At 32.1% G+C, this 22,961-nt stretch overlaps 1 protein-coding gene across 1 annotated transcript in view; it reads left to right on the forward strand.

Annotated features, from left to right (window-relative positions):
• Positions 1–22,961, forward strand: part of ACVR2A (activin A receptor type 2A) — a 78,744-nt gene that overhangs the window by 50,142 nt on the left and 5,641 nt on the right. Inside the window, 4 exon segments of the mRNA XM_079132479.1 lie at positions 15,315–15,458; positions 17,255–17,398; positions 18,298–18,443; positions 20,262–20,376. Coding sequence (XP_078988605.1) covers positions 15,315–15,458; positions 17,255–17,398; positions 18,298–18,443; positions 20,262–20,376 — 549 coding nt within the window.

Below are 22,961 nucleotides of genomic sequence, written 5' to 3' on the forward strand. Positions count from 1 at the left end.
TTTTACTGTGTTTCTTAGAACTCTTAAAAGATCAGATTACCATGGCCTTCTGGATCTCTTGGTTTAACTTTGTTTTTCTAATACTAGTAGGATTAATGGTTAAAACTTGATAGAAGAAAATGGTAAAGTCCTATAATTTAATGACCAAAACAACTTCTTCCCTCTAAGCTTTATTTACATAATATACTTCTTTCTTAGTACTTGCAGCAATCTGTTAGTATTAGATCATTGATCTCCATATTCTTTGGAAGATTTGTATATGAAGAATTAAACCCAAAGGTAAAATAAAATACCTTGTTCAATAAATTAGATAAAATAATATTTTATGTAATTTAAATATTTTAAATTTTAAACAGTAGTGGCTACATTGGATTTATTAAAAATCATTCATAAATGTGTTTTAAAAGTAAAAAAAATTAGTGGCTTAATGTATACAATGCATTACGATAACTATAGGATACACTTTGCCTTTTGTCAGTGGTAACTTTAAAATTTTGTTTTAGTACCTAAATTTCTTTAGAAGAGAGTATTTAATATATAGTAGTTTCCTCGAATTTACCCTACATTTATGATATGATATAATAAACTAGAACCCACATTTAAATAAATTTGTTAAGGTTTTTATGGAAGGAATTTAAAATGATAACATAAATCTTATATTAGTTTATATCCAGTATAGATACAAGTTGTGATTTAGGCATCATTTTAAAAGGACTTGCTAATCTATGTATTAGATCACTTTATTTAGAAATCCTAATTAATTCAAGGGTTTAAGACTTTTTTAAAAGGAAAGTTGCCATAAGAACCTGGATCATCTAAGAAAATCTATCTCTGAGGATTTTAGATATTTGTTGCAATTATTAATGTTATTGTACACGCTGTCATAAATTTACATGAATTGTATGAATTGCTTAAAAAAAGTAGGAATAAAGATTTTGTGATGGAGTAACCTGATGAAAAATGCAAGATGGGTCTGACTTTATGCTTTCCTGCTGCATAAACTGTGAAAAAGGGGCATTGCCATTGATGTGAAATTTCATTTGATTTATGCATTCTAGTTTTGCAAGAGCCATCTTGTGACAAAAGGCTTACCTTTTATTTAAAAAAAATTAATGGTAATTTGATTTATATAAGATTTAAGTCCTTGTTCTGTGGAACCATTATATTATGCATAAATATATAAATTATATAATAAAATAAAGCATATAAATATATAGAAAAAGTTTTTCAGTAATTTCCAGATTGCAGTGCTGTATGTAAGGATTATATTTGGGATTTGTTAAGAAATATAATTTCCTGGATGACACACCTGATAATTTGGAATGTGGCCTATGATATTGTGTTTTCAGTAAGCTTCCCAGTTGAATCTGGTGACCAGCCAGATGTGGAAAGCACTTGTTTAATCTTATTTCACAGGACCAAATGTGTAGTATAAATCATAATTTTATACATAGAGAAATTGAGACGCAGAACTTATAAGTGTTAGAGCTGGAATGTGAACCAAGAACCCTCAGACACTGAGGCTTTGTTCCTATTATTCTGGCCTGCCTCTCTAAGAAAGCAGATGTTTTAGGTGTTTCAGATAATTCAGTCAACATTCCCTGCCATCTCAGAATCATGCTATAGGCTAGATTATTTTTCTACTTTTGGATATTGAATAGTTTGTGTAACTACCCACATGAGCAATAACATCATCTCACATTAACATTATCTCACAGGACAAAAGAAAACAAGCCCTGCCCCCCACATATATGAGAGAGGGAGAGAGAGATTGGGGAGTGGGGGCAGAGACAGGTAGACAGTCACACCCACACACATACACACACACACAAACACACAAACATGTTTTCTGTTAAAAATTGTTTTAGCATTGGGCTTGATGGCACAGGCCTATGAATTATACTCAGTGAGTGACTCAGGAGGATTGTGAGTTCAGAGCTAGTCTCAGCAACTTAGTGAGGGCCTCCTCAGGGAGACCCTATCTCTAAATAGGATACAGAAAAGGGCTCAGGCTGTTGCTCAGTGGTTAGGGTTGTGGTTAATTGCCCCTGTGGTCAATTCCTATTGAAAAGTAGTCCTCGAAATGACTAAAGGATAAAGAGGTAGGTAGGAGAAGAATACTGCATATTCAGTATTGAGGTGTCTTATGAATTTTACCCCACATTCATGTATACCAAGTTTAATTTCAAGACTAATTGAGAAAAAATTTTAACATTCTTGTCATGGATTTCTGGAACATCCTTTCTCCAGATTCTTTAAATGCTTTAGGACAATGACCAAATTTGTTGTTGCTTTCCTAGGGAAATTTCTCAAATCCTTGCTTAGGGGAATGAAATTAATCAATTATGTGCATGTGTGAATATGGTATAATGAATTGTACTGTTACATATACCAATGAAAATCCTTGGCTAAAGACTATTTTGTGAATAAATTAGTCTATTGTTAGGGATTGGTCTCATCGTGATTGATAAACTGTTTTATAGTTAAATAGTTAAACTGTTTTATAGTTAAATAGATAAAGACAGTAGGTTGTTCAGATTTTTTTTTCTGGTTTCATTAGTATTTTTATCTTGAAGAAGTGATATAGGTAGGGCTCTAAATATTTTAAAACATGGTTCTTTTAATTATGGTTTTTAGTAACTAAGAAAAAACATTCTAAAGTGAATCAGACACAGAAGCATAGGAAAAGCATTTTGCTATTTTTTTAAAAAAAATTGAAGCCATGCTTCTTTATGATGGATAACTACTATGTTTCTACCGTTATTTAATTTCTTCCCAATTACATTGGATGAAAGCCTTGAAGACAACTCCTTCTGTCTATGATCTTATCACTTATTAAATCCTGTTCATTCACCTTTTCTTCCTTACTGATCCTGTTATGGTGCAGGACATTATTACATCTGTGTTTGAGATTAATTCTGATTTTCTTGTTTTCATTTCTCTTCCTTCATTTGTACTATTGTTAGAATAGCATTTTACATGTTTGATTATGTTGCCTCTGTTCTTAAAAATATTTGATAACTCCCAGTGATCCACTATAAAGAATATGAAATTTGAGCATGAAGTTGTCTTCTGTATTCTGCCCTGTGATTCTGTCTTCTGACTACACCCTAAAACATTTGTCATGTGCAACTGAATTGTTTTAATTATGTGCCATCCTTGAAGAAATTGAGAAAATATTGGTCAAGTCATTTTCTGTTTTCTGCAGTGTAGGTGGATTATCTTGAGAAGAACTCATAGCAATTTGTGTTCATATTCCAGTTTTCCATTAGACTGTAAGCTCCTTGAAGACTGAGTATGTATTGTAATTACTGCTATAATTTACACAAGTATTTGTGTGAAATCATCATTTTATAAGTGCTAATTTGAATTGAATTTGTTGTTTGTAGAGTTATAGCAAGATGTTAATAAAATATTCCAGTGGATTTTTTTATGAATATTTTGTGCTATAAATCTTGAGACCATATTTTTTGGGGGGATATTAAGTAAGTTGAAGTATTCTGGCGTTTATAAGAGAATGACATTATTAAATTCTTTCTTTAATCACATTGAAACTTTCTGTCAGTTTGTGTTACTCAGGTTACTTCTTTTTCCTGTGCTGAAATTGTCCTTCCATATTTAGGAAGATGCTTTTAAAACATGTAGTGAGTGAACTGAATGCAAAAATATAAAACTGCATTGCTTTCATGATCATATGTGATTTTAAGTTTCCTGCTTATAAGATTTATATTTGTGCTGATAAAAAATATCAGCTCATAAGAAAATGAACTTTAGGGGCTAGAAATGATCAACCTTTAACAAGGTATGAAGTTAGCCTCTTAGTAATTTTATTTTCATATTTTAAAATTTGTTCTAATTAATTGAATACATGGCAGTTGAATCCATTTTGACATACCATATGTAAATTGAGTATAACTTGTTCATCTAGTTGTACATGATGTAGAGTTACACAGGTCATGTAATTATATATGCACATAGGGTAATAATGTCTGATTCATTTTACTATCATTCCTACCCACTATGCCCTCTCCCCAATTTGATCAGTTTTGACATGTATGTATCCAATGCAATCAATGTAAAAGGCATTTCCATTACTTTTTTTAAAATTTGAAATCATGCAGACTGTTGTTTCCTGCATGATTTATTACATTAGATATCAGTCACCTTAACATATATAGAATCCCACCCCCATGTCATCTATTTCAAAATTAAATGGTACATTTATAAATATATCAGAGGTCAAAGAAGAAAGCATAAGAAAAGTAACTAAAAAGTGCTTTGAACTAAGTAGTAATAAAAGCTTAAAATATCAGGACCTCTGGGATAAAATAGCACTCAGATGAACATCTATAACTTAAAGTACTTGTATCAGGAAGAAGCTAGAATAATAAATTATTTTCAAATTATGTAGTAGGAAGGAAAAAATAAAGAGTAGGAGCAGAAATATATGAAATAGAGAAGAAATAATACAGCTATAATTTGATAAAAATCAAAGTCTAATCAAGAAAAAAACAAGAACACAAATTAATATTAGTGGAAAGGGAGCTTATATAAATAACCCCACAGATGCTAAAAATATAGTAAGGTAATATTACAATTGTATGCCAACATATGTGATAGCTTACATAATATGGTCTGTATTAGAGAAGGATCCATGTGCTGCTGAGAAGAAAGTGTATTCGGCCATTGATGGATAAAATATTCTGTATGTCTGTTAAGTGTAAATTATCGATTGCATTTTTTACTTCTATAACTTCTTTAATTTTTTATATAGAGGATCTATCCAGTGGAGACAGAGGCATGTTAAAGTTACCTCTTGTTCATTTTTTTTAAGGCTATACAAATAGCACTTTTTTATTATAGTTAATAGTTTTAAAAATGATGTCAGCCTCTTTAGTCCTTGCATTATGACATTTAAATAGGTGTTAGTTTGATAAGAAGTAAGGACTTTCTAATGTTTGGGATCCCTGAGTTGGACAAGTAAAATAATCCTGTTGACCTTAATATTAATGTAATAATAGGTTGTCATTTTATGCTATGTCAGATTAGTACCCACTGAGAAACTAAGTCATCTGTGAAAGTGCTTTGTAGAATTTTCCTCTTGATAATGGGTCTCTATTTGGATTCATTTAGAATTAATAAGACACTGAATGGGTAGGATAAACATTTTAAAGTCAATTTTGAAAAGTATGCTGGTTCCTTATCTGGGGAGGATGCAGGGGAAATATTTTAAAATTTATTGATAGTATTTAATATGTTAGTATTAAATTATCCTTACAAAGTAAATATTATAATATTCATAGAAGTGCATCTTAAAATAAGTTGAAACTGAATGGTTGGAGTTAATTAACACATCTTACTTTTTGGCTTTTTTTTTTCTTTTGTTTCTTCCCTTTTTAAACTGTCTTCTACTTAAAATATTATTTTTTTATTTTTACAGACTGCATTCTGATTCATTATACACAAATTGGGTACAACTTTTAGTTTCTGTGGTTGTGCACGATGCAGATTCATACCATTTGTGCAGTCATACGTGTACATAGGGTAATGATGTCTGTCTCATTCCACCATCTTTCATACCCCTGCCCCCTCTTCCCTCTCATTTCCCTCTACATAAAGTTCCTCTATTCTTCTCTCACCTGCACCCCTCCACTATGTATCATTATCAACTTTATCAGGAAAAACATTTGGCCTTTGGTTTTTTTGGGATTGACTTATTTCACTTAGCATGATATTCTCCAGTTCCGTCCATCTATCTGCAAATGCCATAATCTTATTCTTCTTTATGACTGAATAATATTCCATTGTGGAATATTATATATGCACTGAATATATTGTATATGACTGAATAATATTCCATTGTGTATACGTACCAGCGTTTCTTTACCCATTCTTCTATTGAAGGGCATTTAGGTTGGTTTCACAATCTAGCTATTGTGAATTGAGCTGCTAGAAACATTGATGTGGCTGTTGGCTTAGGACTGGACTTTCTTAACAAGGACTCTGAAAGCACAAGAAATCAAAATAAGAATCAATAAATGGGATGGATTCAAACTAAAAAGATTTTTCTCAGCAAAGGATACAATCAATAATGTGAAAAGAGAGCCTATGGAGTGGGAGAAAATCTTTTCCACACACACTTCAGATGGAGCACTAATCTTTAAAATTTATAAAGAACTTACAGAACTTTACACCAAAAATACAAAGAACCCAATCAATAAATGGGCCAAGGAACTGGACAGACACTTTCAGAAGATATACAGGCAATTAATAAACATATGAAAAAGTGTTCAACATCTCTAGTAACTAGAGAAATGCAAATTAAAGCAACTCTAAGATTTCATCTTACTCCAATTAGAATGGCTACTATCAAGAACACAAACAATAATAGATGTTGGCATGGATGTGGGGGAAAAGGCACAGTCATACATTGCTGGTGGAGTTGCAAATTGGTGCAGCCACTCTGGAAAGCAGTATGGAGAGTCCTCAGAAAACTTGGAATGGACCCACCTTTCGATCCAGTTATCCCACTCCTTGGCTTATACCTAGAGGACTTAAAATTAGCATACTACAGTAATGCAGCCACATCAGTGTTTATAGCAACTCAAAATATTATTTTTGAATACCTTATATCAAGACAAATTATTTAGAAATAGGTGTGTAGAAAAACAGAATAATTTGCTCCTCCTCTTACCCCTTTCTCCCACTTTCTTGAAAATAATCAGTTTAAAACAGGTTGGTGAATATCCTTCTATACCTTTCTCTAATTTCATTTGAGAACATACTTTTTTCCTCTTTATCAACTATAAGATATTCTCAAACTGAATTATTTTAAATTAACCGTATACCAAAGATATATTTTCATTTGGTTTAATGAGCATTTTTAAGTGAAATTTAGTGAAATATTAATGTATGCTCAGGAAATATCAAAATTTAGTGTGTGTGTGTATGTGTGTGTTTAAATGGTGTACATTTTAGGTGAATAGTGTGATGTCACTTTAGAGTTTGTGTTAGGTTTCTGCTAAGAGATAGAACCTACAAATATTTTCAACTGTATTAGTATGTTTAAAATATGATATAAATACTTTTGTCTAATGTTTGAACATTTTTTTGGGGGGGTATATGTCTAAGAAATAGTATAGGGCTGCTATACATGTTTTTCCTTCTGTGTCCCACTGTGGTATGTGATTATTTTTGTATTGGCAACCTAAATTATAGCTTTCTTTAAAATAACTTCCACTTGTGAGAGTCTCATAAACTATCCGTAGATGTGTACCTTGACAAAAAATTACTCTTATTGGGCATATATAATTTATTCCATTGAAAAATGCTTAGAGGCCGAGTGTGGTGGCACATACCTGTAATACCAGCAACTTGGGAGACTAAGGCGGGAGGATTGCAAGTTTGAGGCCAGCCTCAGCAACTTAGCAAGGCCTTGAGCAACTCAGTGAGATCCTGACTCAAAATAAAAGGGTTGGGAATGTAGCTCAGTAATAAAGTGCCCCTGGTTTCAATTCTTACACCACCCCGCCCTCCCCCCAAAAAATTCTCATACAGGGTCACTTGGAGACTGACTAAAATTCTATGTCAAAAAGCAAAAAGGAAGGAAAGGGGAGGAGGAGGAAAAATGTAGTTTTTATTAATAGCTTAGAACAATTTAAAACTAAAACTAATCAAAAGCAACTTATTCCTAAAAGTGATTTCCATTTAAATTTTAAAATCCTGAGTTCAGTTTTCCCTTTGGAATTATAAATGGGAATCATGTATAGAGATCAGAGTACATAATTTATCTTTCTTTCCTGACAAAGAGATGGTAGTTAGAGGAAGTGAGTTTACTTTTTCTCTGTAGTCTTCATCTCCTGGACTTCATTTTAGACTTGTTTCTTCATGTTAGCTACTTAATTGCTGTCAAATCTTTATTATTATTATTATTTATTTGAGAAAATAGAATTGAAAAACTCCATTTAGTAAAACAACTGTTACGGAAGCTTTGTGGATTAATATGTAGGTAAACTAAAAACAGGTTGATTGATTGGTTGACTTTGCAGCTCAGAAGTGAAGGGCATAGATAATAAAGGGAATTGTGTTAGTCGTTTGAGGTAAAAGTGTGAAGGAAAGGAATAAATGTCTGATTCCAGTTCTACAGTGATTGGGAGGAAAAAACATTGGATGTTTACTAATGTTTAGTGCTCAATAAGTGTTAGTGGTTATTGCCAACAGAGTAACAACTTCAAAATTGAACTCAACCTTGGTGTAGCAGCACGTGCCTGTAATCCCAGGGGCTCTGGAGGCTGAGGCAAGACTTGACTTAAGAGTCTACTACCCTGAGGCAAAGCTTGGGCATTTAATTCCAAGTATCAAAGTTCATTGATTGAATGACTTATAAATGACTTTTTTCAATGAATAATTTGATAAGGTCTATAAAATATTGAAGTAGGATAAAGGGATGAGGTTATGTAATTTGCATTTAAAACAGTTTCTATTACAAGTATACATAGCCTTGTAGATAAAAACAACCATTTACCACAGCACAATTTGTGTACAACATGGTCTTTTCCATTTCTTCATCCTCATCTGCAGAATACAAATTCTAAAATAAATAAAATTTCTTCTATAATCAGTCAGAAACCTGATGTGTTTTAGCAGTTAATCAAAAGGAGAAAAGGCATGCCTACATTTCTTTCTGACTTCTAACCCTCGTTCTCCCTGCCCTGAAGTGCTACCACTTTGTAGGGAACCTATCCAGAGTCCTCATCTCATCCGTGTTAATCTCTGCTTTTCTTTGTTTTCAGGAGTAAGGTGAAAGAAACTGTAGAAAGTAGGATACATTACAGAGTAATCTGGAAGATCTAATTAGATAAAATCAGGACTGTGCATTAATAATATCAATATTATTGAATCTGTTAATGTGTATCTTGCTTTTTTTAGCTCAGAAATGTTTGCCCTGATACACTATGTTACTTTATTTCTATCTGCTTGGCAGTAGGCTTTTAAAAAATGAATAGTTGTAGAGTTTCTTAGAATGTAAGATAATTAGATAATAAATAGGAGACAGGCAATTCCTTTTTGTTAGTCCCAACATGTTGTTGAGTGAGATGTACAAAAAGAAAGAAAAAATATTTATATATGTATACAGATAGAGATATCTTAGAATAGCTTAAACAGTAAATAAAAGACTATTTATAGTATATATCATATATACATATATATGTATAGTATATAAACAGTATATAAACAAAAATCTTTGTTTCTGGAAAGATTTTGTATTTCATATCTGCCTATCTAGCTCCTAAATAGCTCCACTTATATCTCCAAATACCACTCATAGGTAATGATTCCCTTTCTGAAATCTAGTTTGTATAAGTTGTTTGTATAAGTTGAGTATCTAGGAAGTGTCCCAGTATTGTTTTCACCTTATCTGCTTCCCTCTAGTTCTTACTCCATTACTTGAGGTATCTTCAGGGAAATCTTATTTCACCAGCCAGTGTTAAGTCAGGTATTTCTTTATGGATGCTCAAGGTTCTGAATTCCTTTTTATTGCTGTTAGTTTGTAATTATGTATTCTTTTTTTTTTTTTTTTTTGATGATACTGTGTAATTATGTATTCTTTTATGCGAATCATTGGTTAGTCTGTCTACCGTGGACTACTGTAAGCTTCATGAGGGTTGGGGTAGTCAGTACCTGACACAAACAAGGTGCTCATTAAACAGTTTTGAATGGAGAATGGATGAATGGAGAAATACTCGTCATTATTTTCTGTTTGGCAGTAATTTCTTTTCCACTTAAGGGATAAGCAGCAAATCTCTTTCTAATCCCCAAACCCAAGTACTTGACATTAATTTGCTGATTTTATTTTTGCTGTTACCTAGAGTTGTAGTATGTAATACTCAAAGCTATATTTTTAAGTTTGTGAATCCAGCTTGTTTTATTTGATTACTTTTAAATTAGTATATTTAAGTGAATTTTTAAAATTTTGTTTTAATTCTTATTTTTTCACATAGTGTATACTTTGAGGACTCTTGTTGGTGGCTTTTTTAGTGTGGGCCATTTTTCTTATCCTGATGTTTATTTGGAAATATATTAAGCAAAGATACTCTTAGAAAAAAATCCATTTGTTTGTATTTCAGTGTTGTTATTATTTTTGGATTCTTTCATGATCCTTTTTGTCACATTGAGCTTTGTTCTTGTTTTCACTCATTTAAGCTTTGGTCATTTTATAACTTATTCTAATGTTTATTTGTTGGGAAGTGCACAGCAGAAATATACATTTTGGTAAGATGTAAGGATAGCAACTATTTGCTCTGTGTTAGTACAGTGGCATCAAACTCTGAAAGCACCTGAACTAAAGCAAGATCCTAGTGTTCCTTGGACCTTGGGAATCTATAGTTATCCAGTTGGCATGACTTTCAGGTGATGAATTTTTCTCTGGAATACTGATAAGTTGTTTTGATAGTGGGATTAACTCAGCCTTTTGAATGAATTATGAATAGTTCTGAATTGTTATCACAGGAAGAATATTAAGAAAGAAGCAAAACCAGTTAAACAGCTGGTCAAGATAAAGGGATTGCCAGTTGTTTTTTGTCAGTGCTATTGTTTTCTGTAGAAGTATTGTAGAAATACTGGAATTGGGGAATATACTATCTATTAGGAAGAATTCTCAGCAACAGTATTTCTCTTAATTTTAAATTCAGGTCCTTAACCTATTTGGGGATGACTAGAAAAATGAAAATCTTGTTCTCTATTGTCATCTGACTATGCTCAGACTGTGAGAAGTATGTGTGAATCATTCCCAAGGCCACTGCTGCTTATCTAATTATTGAATATTTCCAGATTTTAAGTTAGTATTATATCAAATTTTGAACTGCTGATATATTAATAATTTGAAATGTGGATTAACTCATTTAAATTCTGTTTTGTTAATTAGGACTCATTTTAATTTCTTTGCCTTTATGTGGCTGGGAAAGTAGGTTAACAATAGGCCTGGTCTGTCACTATTTTACTTAATTCTGGTGTTCTTGTTTTTCCTGTCTTACTTTGTTACCAGTGTATTTATTATGTTGTACACAGTCATAGACAGCAGAAACATTTTTCTCTTACCACTGTGATTCTGCAGTCTTCCTTGAAAGAGGAGTGAGGAAGTTCACTCAGTAGAAGTAGGAAATTCTAGAAGTTTTTTAGACAAACCAGAATGTATAATCTAAAATATTCTAGTTTTATAGAAATTTATTTAGGGCTGCTAGCTAGATTTTGTTAAAGGCAATACTGCCCTCTGGTGTCCAGAAGCCAGTTCCCTCTCATATCTTCTTCAGTTAAAATACATATTTAATCTTATGTAGACGCTAGATACTTTTCAAAAAATAAATAGTAATTATTTAAGACTTGGTTTAGTTCACTTGCTAGCTTAAAGTCTGTTGGGTCAGGTAACTTGGTATTTTTCTAGAGTCAATAATTTGTTTACTACCTCTCATCTGACAGGTAAAATCCAAGTGGTCTTTTTGTTGTGGTTTTTGAATTTTTCTTTTGTATTACTTTCCTCTTTTCATAAGGAAAGTAGTTCCCAAAATTCATTTAAAGACATAATACATTGGATCACTGCCAACTTTTTAAAAGCTAAATCATTATTCTCTTTCCTTTTGTAACTGATGTGTCATTTTTCATCTCATTCTGAATATGAATCATAATTTCTTTTGCCTGTGTTTTTTCTTCACAAGCACGCCTTTCATATAATGATAGAGGTAAGATGCATTGATGTTTGTTTTATGGTTGTGGAATTTTTTGTGGATGCATACTAAACATTTTGTCCTTAAGATTTTTGTTGTTATTGTTGCTTTACTGTGCATCCTTTAGTTTATATACATTTATGTTATAAAGATTTCCTCCCTGCCTTTATTATAAAAATATGATTGATTTGACATAGTAACAACTTTTGGTTTTAAAGGATTGTTAACAGTATTTATACTTATCTAAAGTAGAATATAGAAATGACTATTTTAACTGATTAAAAGAACACCAAATGACTCCAATAGCCTTAAAAACCTTGTATTGTTTAATTTTTATGGAATGTCTTAAGTTTCAATGTTATCATGTGCTCATTTTTAACAAGAGCTTTCTGGTCCAGCCCATTATCTTTTACTATGAAACTTGTATTTTCAGATAGTTTCATCTTTGGCATTTCTAGCAGATGAACTAGCTGCAGAAATACAACTTTTGATGAAATTTTGCTGTCTGGATGTTTAAGGCTGTATAATTCTATTAGAATTCACCCTTCAGATGGAGAATTCAGAAATAAGTAAAATTATCATAGATGACTTCACAGCTCTCCATCTCTAGCTGTGTATTCCAGTGTTGGTTATAGTAGTGATATTGGGGAGGGGAATTGGGGTGCGAGACTTTTTCCAATAATTGTGATTTTAACATAACTTCTCAACATGATATTTTCTGATGACAGAAGTATAATCAGAGCCATTTCTAATGTACATCTTTTTAGTTTTACAAAATAGTATGTATATTGCAAGGGAACTGGATATTTAGGGAAAGTTTTTATGAATTCTTAAGGCCTTTATAGATTCTTTCCAAAATGTAGTTTTTCAGTATAGCAGGGCAAAGTAGTATTTTGTGGATAACATAAGAATGCTACTGCCATTTCTGAAGTTTATATTTGCATTTGTCTTCCCAGGGTATCATACATTTCAAAGATTTAATAAGTCTTTATTTCTAGAAACAAACGAGTGTTTTTTTTTTTGTGTGTGTGTGTGTGTGTGTGTGTAAACTACTATAATGATACTAATAAGCTGAAAATTGTTTCTAATATTTTTAGATTATAGGATAAGTAAAACATTAGAAACATTTAACATTTTATTCTAATAATTCCTCATTAAAAAAGCAAAAATGTATATTGGTGAGTGCCATAGATTTTATATAATTATCTTTGCTACAAAGTTACTCAATTTCGAACCAAATCCTTTAAGTGTTAAAAAATATTTTAAATTACGTTTAAAAACACAGTTCTAAAAGTTTTAATACCTTAAGAATGTGCCTTTGTAAAACCTTTTTCTCACCTTTTGGAAATAGGCCAGTTTTTTTCCTCTTGATTTAAGGATTTTTACTTATAAGTAATTTTGGAAATAGTGTTATGGTTGTTATGATACAATATTGAATATAATTGTGACAAGAGGGTGACAAGCTATCTTTCTGAAATAGTGGTAGCTTAGAAATTTGCTAAACAGAGCCTTAGAAACTTTTGGAAACTTTGAAGTTTACCTGTGCATTTGGAAAACACATAACCATTTTTCCCTAAACATAAACTTTGAAAACTATTGTATATTTCCTAAATTTAAAGTTAATAAACTCAAATCATAGTTTGAACCGCTGATATATATTTGAGATGTGAATTTAATCATCTAAATCTTGTTTTATAAATCAAATCATATCTCCGTGGTTGGTATCCTTTAGAACAGAGTTTATAAAATGTATATGTTATCTACAAAATTCTCAGTTTATATAAAAGTTATTTAAAAATCTCAGAATTATTAGTAGAATATTACTTTCTACTGATTATTTTCCCTCTTCACTTTCAGTTCTCATCTGCATACTTTAGTTTTTGGCATCTGCTTTGAAACTCTCCTCCTTTGTAGTCTTTTCTAGTTATGTTAATTATTGCTTTATGCAGTTATATAATTATTCTTGGACCTTAAAGACCGAATGGTTTTCTTTGCCTCTGAAGAAGTACATTTCAACATTTCGCCTGTCTTCACATTCATTTAAGCAACCTACTCCTATTGGTAGAATCTCAAATTACAGATAAGACAGATGATCAGTTGATGTATAAGATAGGGATGGTGTAGTTTCCATAGAAACTCCAGAGAGTCGTGTGTTCCCTCCCACTGAGAATTATTCTCAAGAGCCTGTCCTTTTTGTAGGATTAATAGCTGACCTCCTTGACCCATCAGTAAATGGAAGCACTTTAGCATACTAATCTTGAATATGGAAAATAAAGCAACTTCTGTAGACTTTTTAAAATAAACATCTGAGTTTAAAATGAGTTACAGGAATCTTCTATTTTGTCTAGTTTAGAAGTTGCATGTTTTTCCTGTTTTATAACCTTGCAGTGTTTCTATTGTTGGGGGTCTTTCTAATAATAGATGTGAACTTTTAATCTCCTGAGTGGCACCATTGGGCTGAATGATGCCTAAAGAGCACTGTCTTTGAGGCCCTAGGAGAGGAGATAAAAAGAAAGGGAGAAGAAGGGCAGAGTGAGATGTATAGGCATGGCATAACATTTCCAAAGTCTGAGGTACCACCCAGTGCCGTCATACTTTTTTCTCTTGCAACAGAAATTTTATGTCCTCTTCACAATATTTGTTATGCAGCCCTTGAAACATTTCTATTGCTTTTCTCTGGAAGCTTTCCAGAATGCTTCCTACACATCTCACTTTAGTTGCAGTTAGTGAACCAATAAAATGCTCTCAGAAAATAGTTGTCATCCTACTTTGTATAGGGAGGATTCCCTTACTGTCTCCTATTTATATATGCTCTGTTTTAAAAATTAACTATAGTAGTGTATTTCTCTTTCATTTATTATACCTTGTTATTTAATATGAAGACCACTTCTTTTCTGAGTTTTTATTTATATTTTTTTTGCCAGTCAGCCTCAGAACACAAATTTATTTTGGGAATAATTATACACAAAGTGATGAATTATTAATATCTTGAAAAATGAGAACAAACAAAACAGTTTGTCTGTAACATTTCTTTTACATGCTTTTGTATTTGATACACCTATCTGCAGTATACTTAAGAATGACTGGGTATTTCTAAGATTAATGAAGAAAGAATTTAAACAGCCATTAGAAAAAGTATATTTTAAGGTTTTCTTTGAGACACAGTCATAATTTGCTCTTTCTGGCACTTCTCAAATCTTTATCCTCTAAGGAAATATAAATTGGATGAAATTAATGAAATATTGTTATGAGTGATTTAAAGGTCACAGATCATCTTAGTGGGGAAAATTAGTGAGACTGGATCAGTGTTAGAAAAAATGGTGTTAGATCTTTTCTATTGCTCTACTTGAAAATAATATTGCTAAATGTTATTATGATAACTCTTGAATCAAGTTGCCTGCCTTGTAATCTCTACAGATAATTAGTAATGCTTGAGAAGCTCAATTCTAGCAAGATTGAAATTAATGTCATCCATATGTGTTTACCATTTATTTCTGTCAGTTGATTCTTCAGTATACTCACCTTTTTCTCATTTTCAGAATTGATATGTTTTAGGTTCTGCTTATTTACACTATTATTCTTATTTATCTACAGGACCCTGGACCACCCCCACCTTCTCCATTACTAGGTTTGAAGCCACTGCAATTATTAGAAGTGAAAGCAAGGGGAAGATTTGGTTGTGTTTGGAAAGCCCAGTTGCTCAATGAATATGTGGCTGTCAAAATATTCCCAATACAGGTATGCCTATCACAGTTACATGTATTTTACACATGTATTTTAAAAGCTGTAACCAACTAGAACATTATAACTCAGAAGCAGTCAAAACACACAGGCCATATATTCCAAAGTGATACAATGATACAGGGAAAAGCAGTTAGCCTTTTATGTCTGCCTTCACATCTAAAAATGGAATTATTAGTACAAAAATGTTTGTTTAGAGTGGTAGAATTACATTGATAACATAGATAATCTTTGCCAATTAAAATTCTATGAAAATTCTAAGTATTTCAATTATAAAACCATCAATTGGTTAATTTTAATATCCCTTTTACAGTATCGAAAAAAAGCAACATAAAAGTGAAGAAGTAGTGTGTTTTGTTTTAGAATTGCTGTTTAGGAAGTATGTGACTGGACTGATTTTTTTTGATTCTACTTTGAGTGTTTATGTATTATTTCAGTTTTTGTTTGTGAATTTCAGAGGCAGTGAATCAAGAACTCCAAATAATTGGTTTATTACTGAATTGTTTTTCTTCCAAAAACAGCTGGACTTTTCATAAACCCTTATCTAACATGCTTCTAACACTGTGCTTTTTGTTGCATCGATGGTGTAAATTAATGATTCCATTTTCCCTTGTTCTTGCTTTGTACCCCTGTGGCTAATGCTGTCCTTGGTACTTAAGTCCTGGCTGGATTTGAGGATATAAGCTCTACCTCTACACCTAAGATTTCCTTATTCCAAAACTATCATATAAGCAATTTGCCTTACTATATCTAGATTTTAGCCTTCTTACTTCTTCTAAAGCTTGCATTGTAGAATCTATGAAGAAATTTATTACTTTTAAAATTAATTTTTGTTAGTAATGCAGATCCTATAAACTACAATGTAGAACTCTGGAGTATATTCCTGTAGTGCCAAGATTAATTTTTTAAAAACTGAGAAAATACATTTTAATGTGTGAGGAATCTTAAAAATTACATGAAAGTATTTGGATATTAAGAGTACCAGAGCATTTTATTTAATGCTCTTATTGTGTCAGGATGTTATAATATTACATATAGTATGTTAATCCATACGTACATGTAATACAACAACACTATGAGACAGATATTGCAATCCCTGTTTTACTTAATGAGGAAATTGATTATATATCTTGCCAAAGGTCAGTGGCAGATCCAGAATTTAAAGTTAGGTAGTTTGGATCCAGAGGTTTCCTAATCTATTATGCTATAGTACTCACCTTTTCGTCGTCCTTTCTTCATGAGAAGAAACTAATCTATAAGTAGAAATGTGTAGTAGACCTGAATCATTTGCAGGCATATGCAGGTATATGGTAACTTTAAAGAATGTTACATAATATGCTAATCTTTGAAAAAAAATGTTCTCTGTTTGGATAGAATGATTCCACCTGAATTGCATCTTTCAGGGAGATTATTTGTTATTACTGACAGAAGCACCTTCACAACCATGATTAAATAACATTGTAATACTTATTATAATAACTTGGAAGCAGAATGTGTTGCCATTTGTATATACAGAAGTGCAGCATTTCTGATGAACTCTTTTTCCTCTAGAAACAGAAAAGGTTGTTTTGAGAGATTAGGGTGGGACAGGCATTTAGTATGGAACTGTCAGAACTTTTTTAATAGTATGTAACCTATTAAACTTTCTTTTATTAAATGAAAAGACAAAACAATCTTTCTACTTAAATTCATTTTTTGGTGTTTGGCTACTTTTGAACTTTGAAGATTTATTAGATGTGATTTATTTACTTTTTGTTGTTGTTGTTCTTACTATTCTTTCTTTTTAACTCTAGGATAAACAGTCATGGCAAAATGAATATGAAGTCTATAGTTTGCCTGGAATGAAGCATGAGAACATATTACAGTTCATTGGTGCAGAAAAACGAGGCACAAGTGTGGATGTAGACCTTTGGCTAATAACAGCATTTCATGAAAAGGTAAAACTACCTAACATTTTAATTTAGTAAAATCATAGTTAGCTTACCTACCTGTTGTTAGCTATAAATCTCTCAGACTTATTTTTCAGTAAATAATATAATATAGTTGATTATTATTTGACCTAAGTACAAATTGCTCATAAATAAAAATCTGTTTTAAAATATAACTTATTTTAACACAAGAACAAAAACAGTAGCTTTTTAAAAACTCTCTACTTGTAATACCAGTCTTTCTTCCCATATTTCCTGTGCTGTATGTAATTACCTCTCTTACAAATATTTTAGTATAGTCAGTGCTTAGTAATTTTCATTACAGTTAATGACCTATTTTGATTTCATAAGCCGTTTTCACTTTGAATTGTATACCCTAAAACTCTTTAATAAATCTATAATGACAAACCCAGAATCCAAAAATTTATATGCTCTTGTAGGGTAATTATCACCAAAACATACTTGTGTTTTTTTCTTAATTTTTCAAATTCCAGAGATGTTTAAAAGTACCATTAATAAAAAAAGATTACATTTTTGGTGCTTTCATCATTGTTAAGTATGTGGCTCTTATACCTTAATTCTTGATCATAAGGATGTTTTATTGGTGATTGATTATATGTTCTGAGTTTTGTTATCCTAGTCCTATGGTGTGTAACATCTCTGTAGTCACTATACTTTCACTTTTAAAATATTTTCTAGGAATATTTTAAAATATTTTGAAGAAAATTTTGATTAATGTGAATTGGAAGGAAATTTGGACCATTCCAGAAAGGTTGCTTTTGGATATTTTTGTACCCAAGGAAAGATACGTTGTCTTTCACTTACAGATAAAAAATTCCCATATACATATGGCTTTTGTCAAGAGCTTAAGTTTTTTTTTGTTTGTTTTTCTATCCTCCTTTCTTTAGGGCTCACTGTCAGACTTTCTTAAGGCTAATGTGGTCTCTTGGAATGAACTGTGTCATATTGCAGAAACCATGGCTAGAGGATTGGCATATTTACATGAAGATATACCTGGCCTAAAAGATGGCCACAAACCCGCTATATCTCACAGGTAGAGCAAAATTTATTTATTTATTTATTTTTTCCAGATAATTCAGAATATGTTTAGGATTTAATAAGCTTTTAACTCTCCTGAGTAAAACTTATTTTTCCCCTAAGTTATCCAGTCGTGCCTCAGAGGCAGGTGATTTTCATTTATTTTTTAAATTAGTTTTGAGAATGGCCAGGAAATATTTTGGAAAATGTATATGCTAACATCATTAGTAAAGTTTGATTATCTCCTTACATCTTAATTTAGTCTCATTTCTGAAAGCATAGTTGAGAATGAAAGTATATTTTCTCTAGCTCAAAGGAAAAAAAATTATTTGACTCAAATCATGATTTAAGGTGATTCTAAATAAATACAAGGGGATGTAAATGAAGGAAAGTCTTTGAATGTGTCTTCTTTGCTTTTTTTATTTCTTTAATTAAAAAAAAAATTTAATTGTGGTACGTGGGAATGAAATCCAGGGTCCAGTGGCACTTTACCACTGAACCTGTCCTTTTTATTTTTGAGACAGGGTCTTGCTAAGTTGCTCAGGCTAGCTTTGAATTTACAGTCTTCCTGCTTCAGCCTCTCAAATCTCTGGTACCACAATGCCCAGCTCTTTGCTTGTTTTTTGAGTCATCTTGTATTCTTTTCTTAACTAAGGTTGAAGGAGACATCATACAAACAATTGTCAGTGAGGCCATAATATCTAGACCTAAGAGTTGCCGTTTCTCAGGAGAAAAATGTTTTTCCTTAAGCATTGATTCAGTTTGCCATATATTTAACTTCCTTCAACATGGGATTCAATTTGTTACCTTGTATTCAATTTAACAGTGGTTTTTTTCAAAGTGGGCAGTGACTGGTTCATTTAACAACTATTTAGTATCACCAGGTGGTGTTTTAGGTTGCTTGGAGGCATTACTTTAAACCCACCTCTTATATGTAGATTCCTGTTTTGCAAACCTTAAATGACTTTTGCTTTATAAATGGCTCCTTTTTCTTCTTATCTTCCTACATGCAATTTGTCTTCCATACAGGGAACTAATCCTTTGGAGTTCCCAAGGTTATTAGGAATAGGGGCCCTGAAAATCCTGAATCTCAAACTGTCTTTTGGAGCATTTGTATATACCTGTCCTTCCTTTGTCTCCTGTAACTGTACACATGCCATTGGTCATGGCACAGATGTATTTAGTTATAGTAATCTCTAGGATGAATTGGTTGAGGCAAGTGTGTAGAGGAAGACATCTTCCCATTTCAAAAGTGTTAGCCTTTTCAGAACATCAGGACATGGCTAGAGTAGTATGTTTATGGTAAAACATGTTATATATCCTGGAGATGTTTTTCTACAACTGGATGAAAAAATATAAGAACTAGTACAGTAAGAGAGCATTCTAAAATATAGGTCTATACCAGTTGACAAAAGGCTATAATTCAGCTCTTTTTAAAAAATTCTTTAGTTTTCACATATTTTAGTTTTTATTGGAGTTTGTTACTCTGAACTTTGAAATACTCTTACCATCTTAAGTAATAGCAATTTTATGATTGATATGTGGGAGTGGCATAGATAAAGTGTTGGGAATGGCACTTCTTTATAAAACTGCTTTACGGTGAGGATTCCTCCTTGTCTGTGTTATGAATAGTATTGTTACTTTACTCAGCTTCAGGCTGTTCGTGGACTCTGCTTAAGGTGGTTCTTTTCTCTTTTCCTTGCATTTCATATTTTAACTACTGTTTTGTAGCAGAGATATACCTTAGATATTCTCCCTCTTTCCAACTTTGAACAAAAAATTTAAAAGATAACTTGTTGAAACTTAATTTTACTCTTATCTTTATATTTGCAAGGGACATCAAAAGTAAAAATGTGCTGTTGAAAAACAATCTGACGGCTTGCATTGCTGACTTTGGGTTGGCGTTAAAATTTGAGGCTGGCAAGTCTGCAGGTGACACCCATGGACAGGTAAGGAAGGATGGTGATTATAACATCTAACAAAAAATAAGTTTGTCTCATTTTTGTAGACTGGCATATCAGGATTGAGTTGCTATAAAATTGTGGTGATTAAGTTAGCATCTAATCAAGAGTTATGTGTTAAATTTTCTGAAGAAAATGTCATTTTATATTGTGGTGGAGGACTCAGGTGCTTTAGAATAGTATTTCATAAAACAACTCCTAGAAGTTACAGGATTGTTTTTAAAAAGTGGATCACTGAAGACCCCACCTTTTGATGATCCTCACTCTTCTTAGGGAGTTCTTCTTCATCTTCTTTTTATTTTAAATATTTTTTAGTTGTCACTGGACCTTTATTTTGCTTATTTATATGTGGTGCCCAGAATCAAACCCAGTGCATCCCACAAGCACTCTACCACTGAGCAGCAACCCCAGCCTGGGAGTTCTTATTATTAACTCAGTAGGTTTAACTCTTATTCTTTCACCATCTTAGTGGTATAGAAGAAAATCAGCTGTTAAAGTGCTACAGTGTATTGAGATCCCCTTCCCATTTTTCTACCCAACAATTTCTTGCTTTCTTTTTTGTTTCTTGCTTTTCTTTGTTTCACTCACTCCTTAATCAACTTTCTATGAATTCTTCCCAGAATACAGAACCCTTGAATAGGCCTGATTGAGGTACCTAATTCTAGTTAAACTCTGTAGCACTAGATCTTGGCAATGGAAATATTTATAAAGGCCAAAGAGAAAGGATTTCCTGTACATTTTATTCTCAGAAGCTTTAGGCTAGGAAAGATGTTTTTCATACCTATAAGATAACCTTTTTTTAAGAAAATCTCTTTGACCTAATAGGTGACATTTCCTACAAAGCCAAATGATTCATTGACTTTGGTGTTACATTTTTTTCATCTTTCAGTTCATGGTAATTCTGAGCTTTCTTTTTGTCAGCATAGCCTTTTCATTTTCTAAGAACATAGTTGTAAACAATCATGGCACACAATTTTTGCCAGTGTTGACTAACAATTTAAAAATTTAGGGCAATGATCATCAGTCATAGAACTCTAGAAAAGTTGACACCAAATCTCTTTGGAAATGGAGGCACTTTTTTGGCAAATATTACCAAGATGGAGATTATGTAGAAAGCCTTTGGGACAAACCTCTGTACTTCTTATGATTCACTGTCATAAGATGAAATTTTGGAAAGTTTCATCCTTGGTACCTCATAAGCCCCTCTGACATCTTTTTCTGAGAAAAATTGGGGGACTCATTCATGCATATTTAAATTCCTTCATAACTGGGTTATATGGCTAAAGATAACTAATTACTTATACCAGTTGATCCTTGACTTTATATTTTATGTACCAGAAAATTTCAAAACTATTTGGAGGTACTTGGATGTTATTGTACATTTTATATATTGCAAAGCAAGAACCCTGGGGGAAAAATACAGATTTTTGTCTATTATCATCGATTTATAAAAGACTACTTTAGGCTAAAAATTTAGATAAACCATAATCTCATAATAAAAGAGAGCTTTGGATGGCATACATTTATCTTTGAGAAAAGTAGGACAGAATGGGAGAAAACCTTTGCCAGCAACTTTTTTGATAGAGGATTAATATCTAGAATATATAAAAACTCAAAAACCTTAACTCCTTCCTCAAAAAAATTCCACAGCCCAATCAGTAAATGAGCAAATGAACTAAATATACACTTCTCAAAAGAAAAATACAAATGACCAACAAATGTATGAATAAATGTTCAATGTCTTTAGCAGTTGGAGAAATGTAAATCAAAACTATACTGAGATTTCATTCCACTGCAGTTAGAATGGCAGTCATCAAGAATACAAATGTTAATAAATGCTGGCAAAGATGTGGAGGAATAAGGAGCCCTTATTATACACTGTTGGTGGGATTGTAAATTAGTGCAACTACTATGGAAATCAGTATGGAGGTTCCTCAAAAGACTAGGAATGGTGCCACACATGACCCACTATAACTACTTTCAAGTGTTTGTCCAAGAGAATTGAATACTGTAGTGATACGTGAATACTTATGTTTGTATTAATAATTTACGGTAGCCAAATTGTGGAAACAGCCTATGTACCTGTCAGCAGATGACAAAGTGGAGTTTTAGTTAGCTTTAAAAGAACAGAATTATGTCATTTTCAGAAAATGGATAGAACTTGAGAACCTAATGTTAAGATCAGCTGAACTCAGAAATGTGGTTTTTTTCTCATATATGGAAACTAGAGAGGAAAAAGGAAGAAAGTTAGAGGGATCTCATGAAAAATAGAAGGGAGACTCTAAGGTAGAGAAAGGAGAGCAGGGGAGGTACTGGGGAATTAAATTTTATTATGTTGTGCATATGCTGTAACAGTGAATCCTACTAATATGTACAGTTATTCTGTACCGATAACTTTGTTTTGTTTTTTAAAAGTGGGCTTTTGGAAGGTGCTAACTTGCAGTACAGTTAGTTATTTGGAATAAAAAAAATTTTAAAGCTAATTTTTCTTTCTGTAAAGTGTTCTCCTTATCAAATAAATTGAAAACTTTAAACTTCGTGTTTTAGCGACCTATCCTTATTTTTTGTTAAAC

The sequence above is a fragment of the Sciurus vulgaris genome (assembly GCF_902686455.1).
Source record: "Sciurus vulgaris genome assembly, chromosome: 3".
Classification (NCBI taxonomy): Eukaryota; Metazoa; Chordata; class Mammalia; order Rodentia; family Sciuridae; genus Sciurus; species Sciurus vulgaris.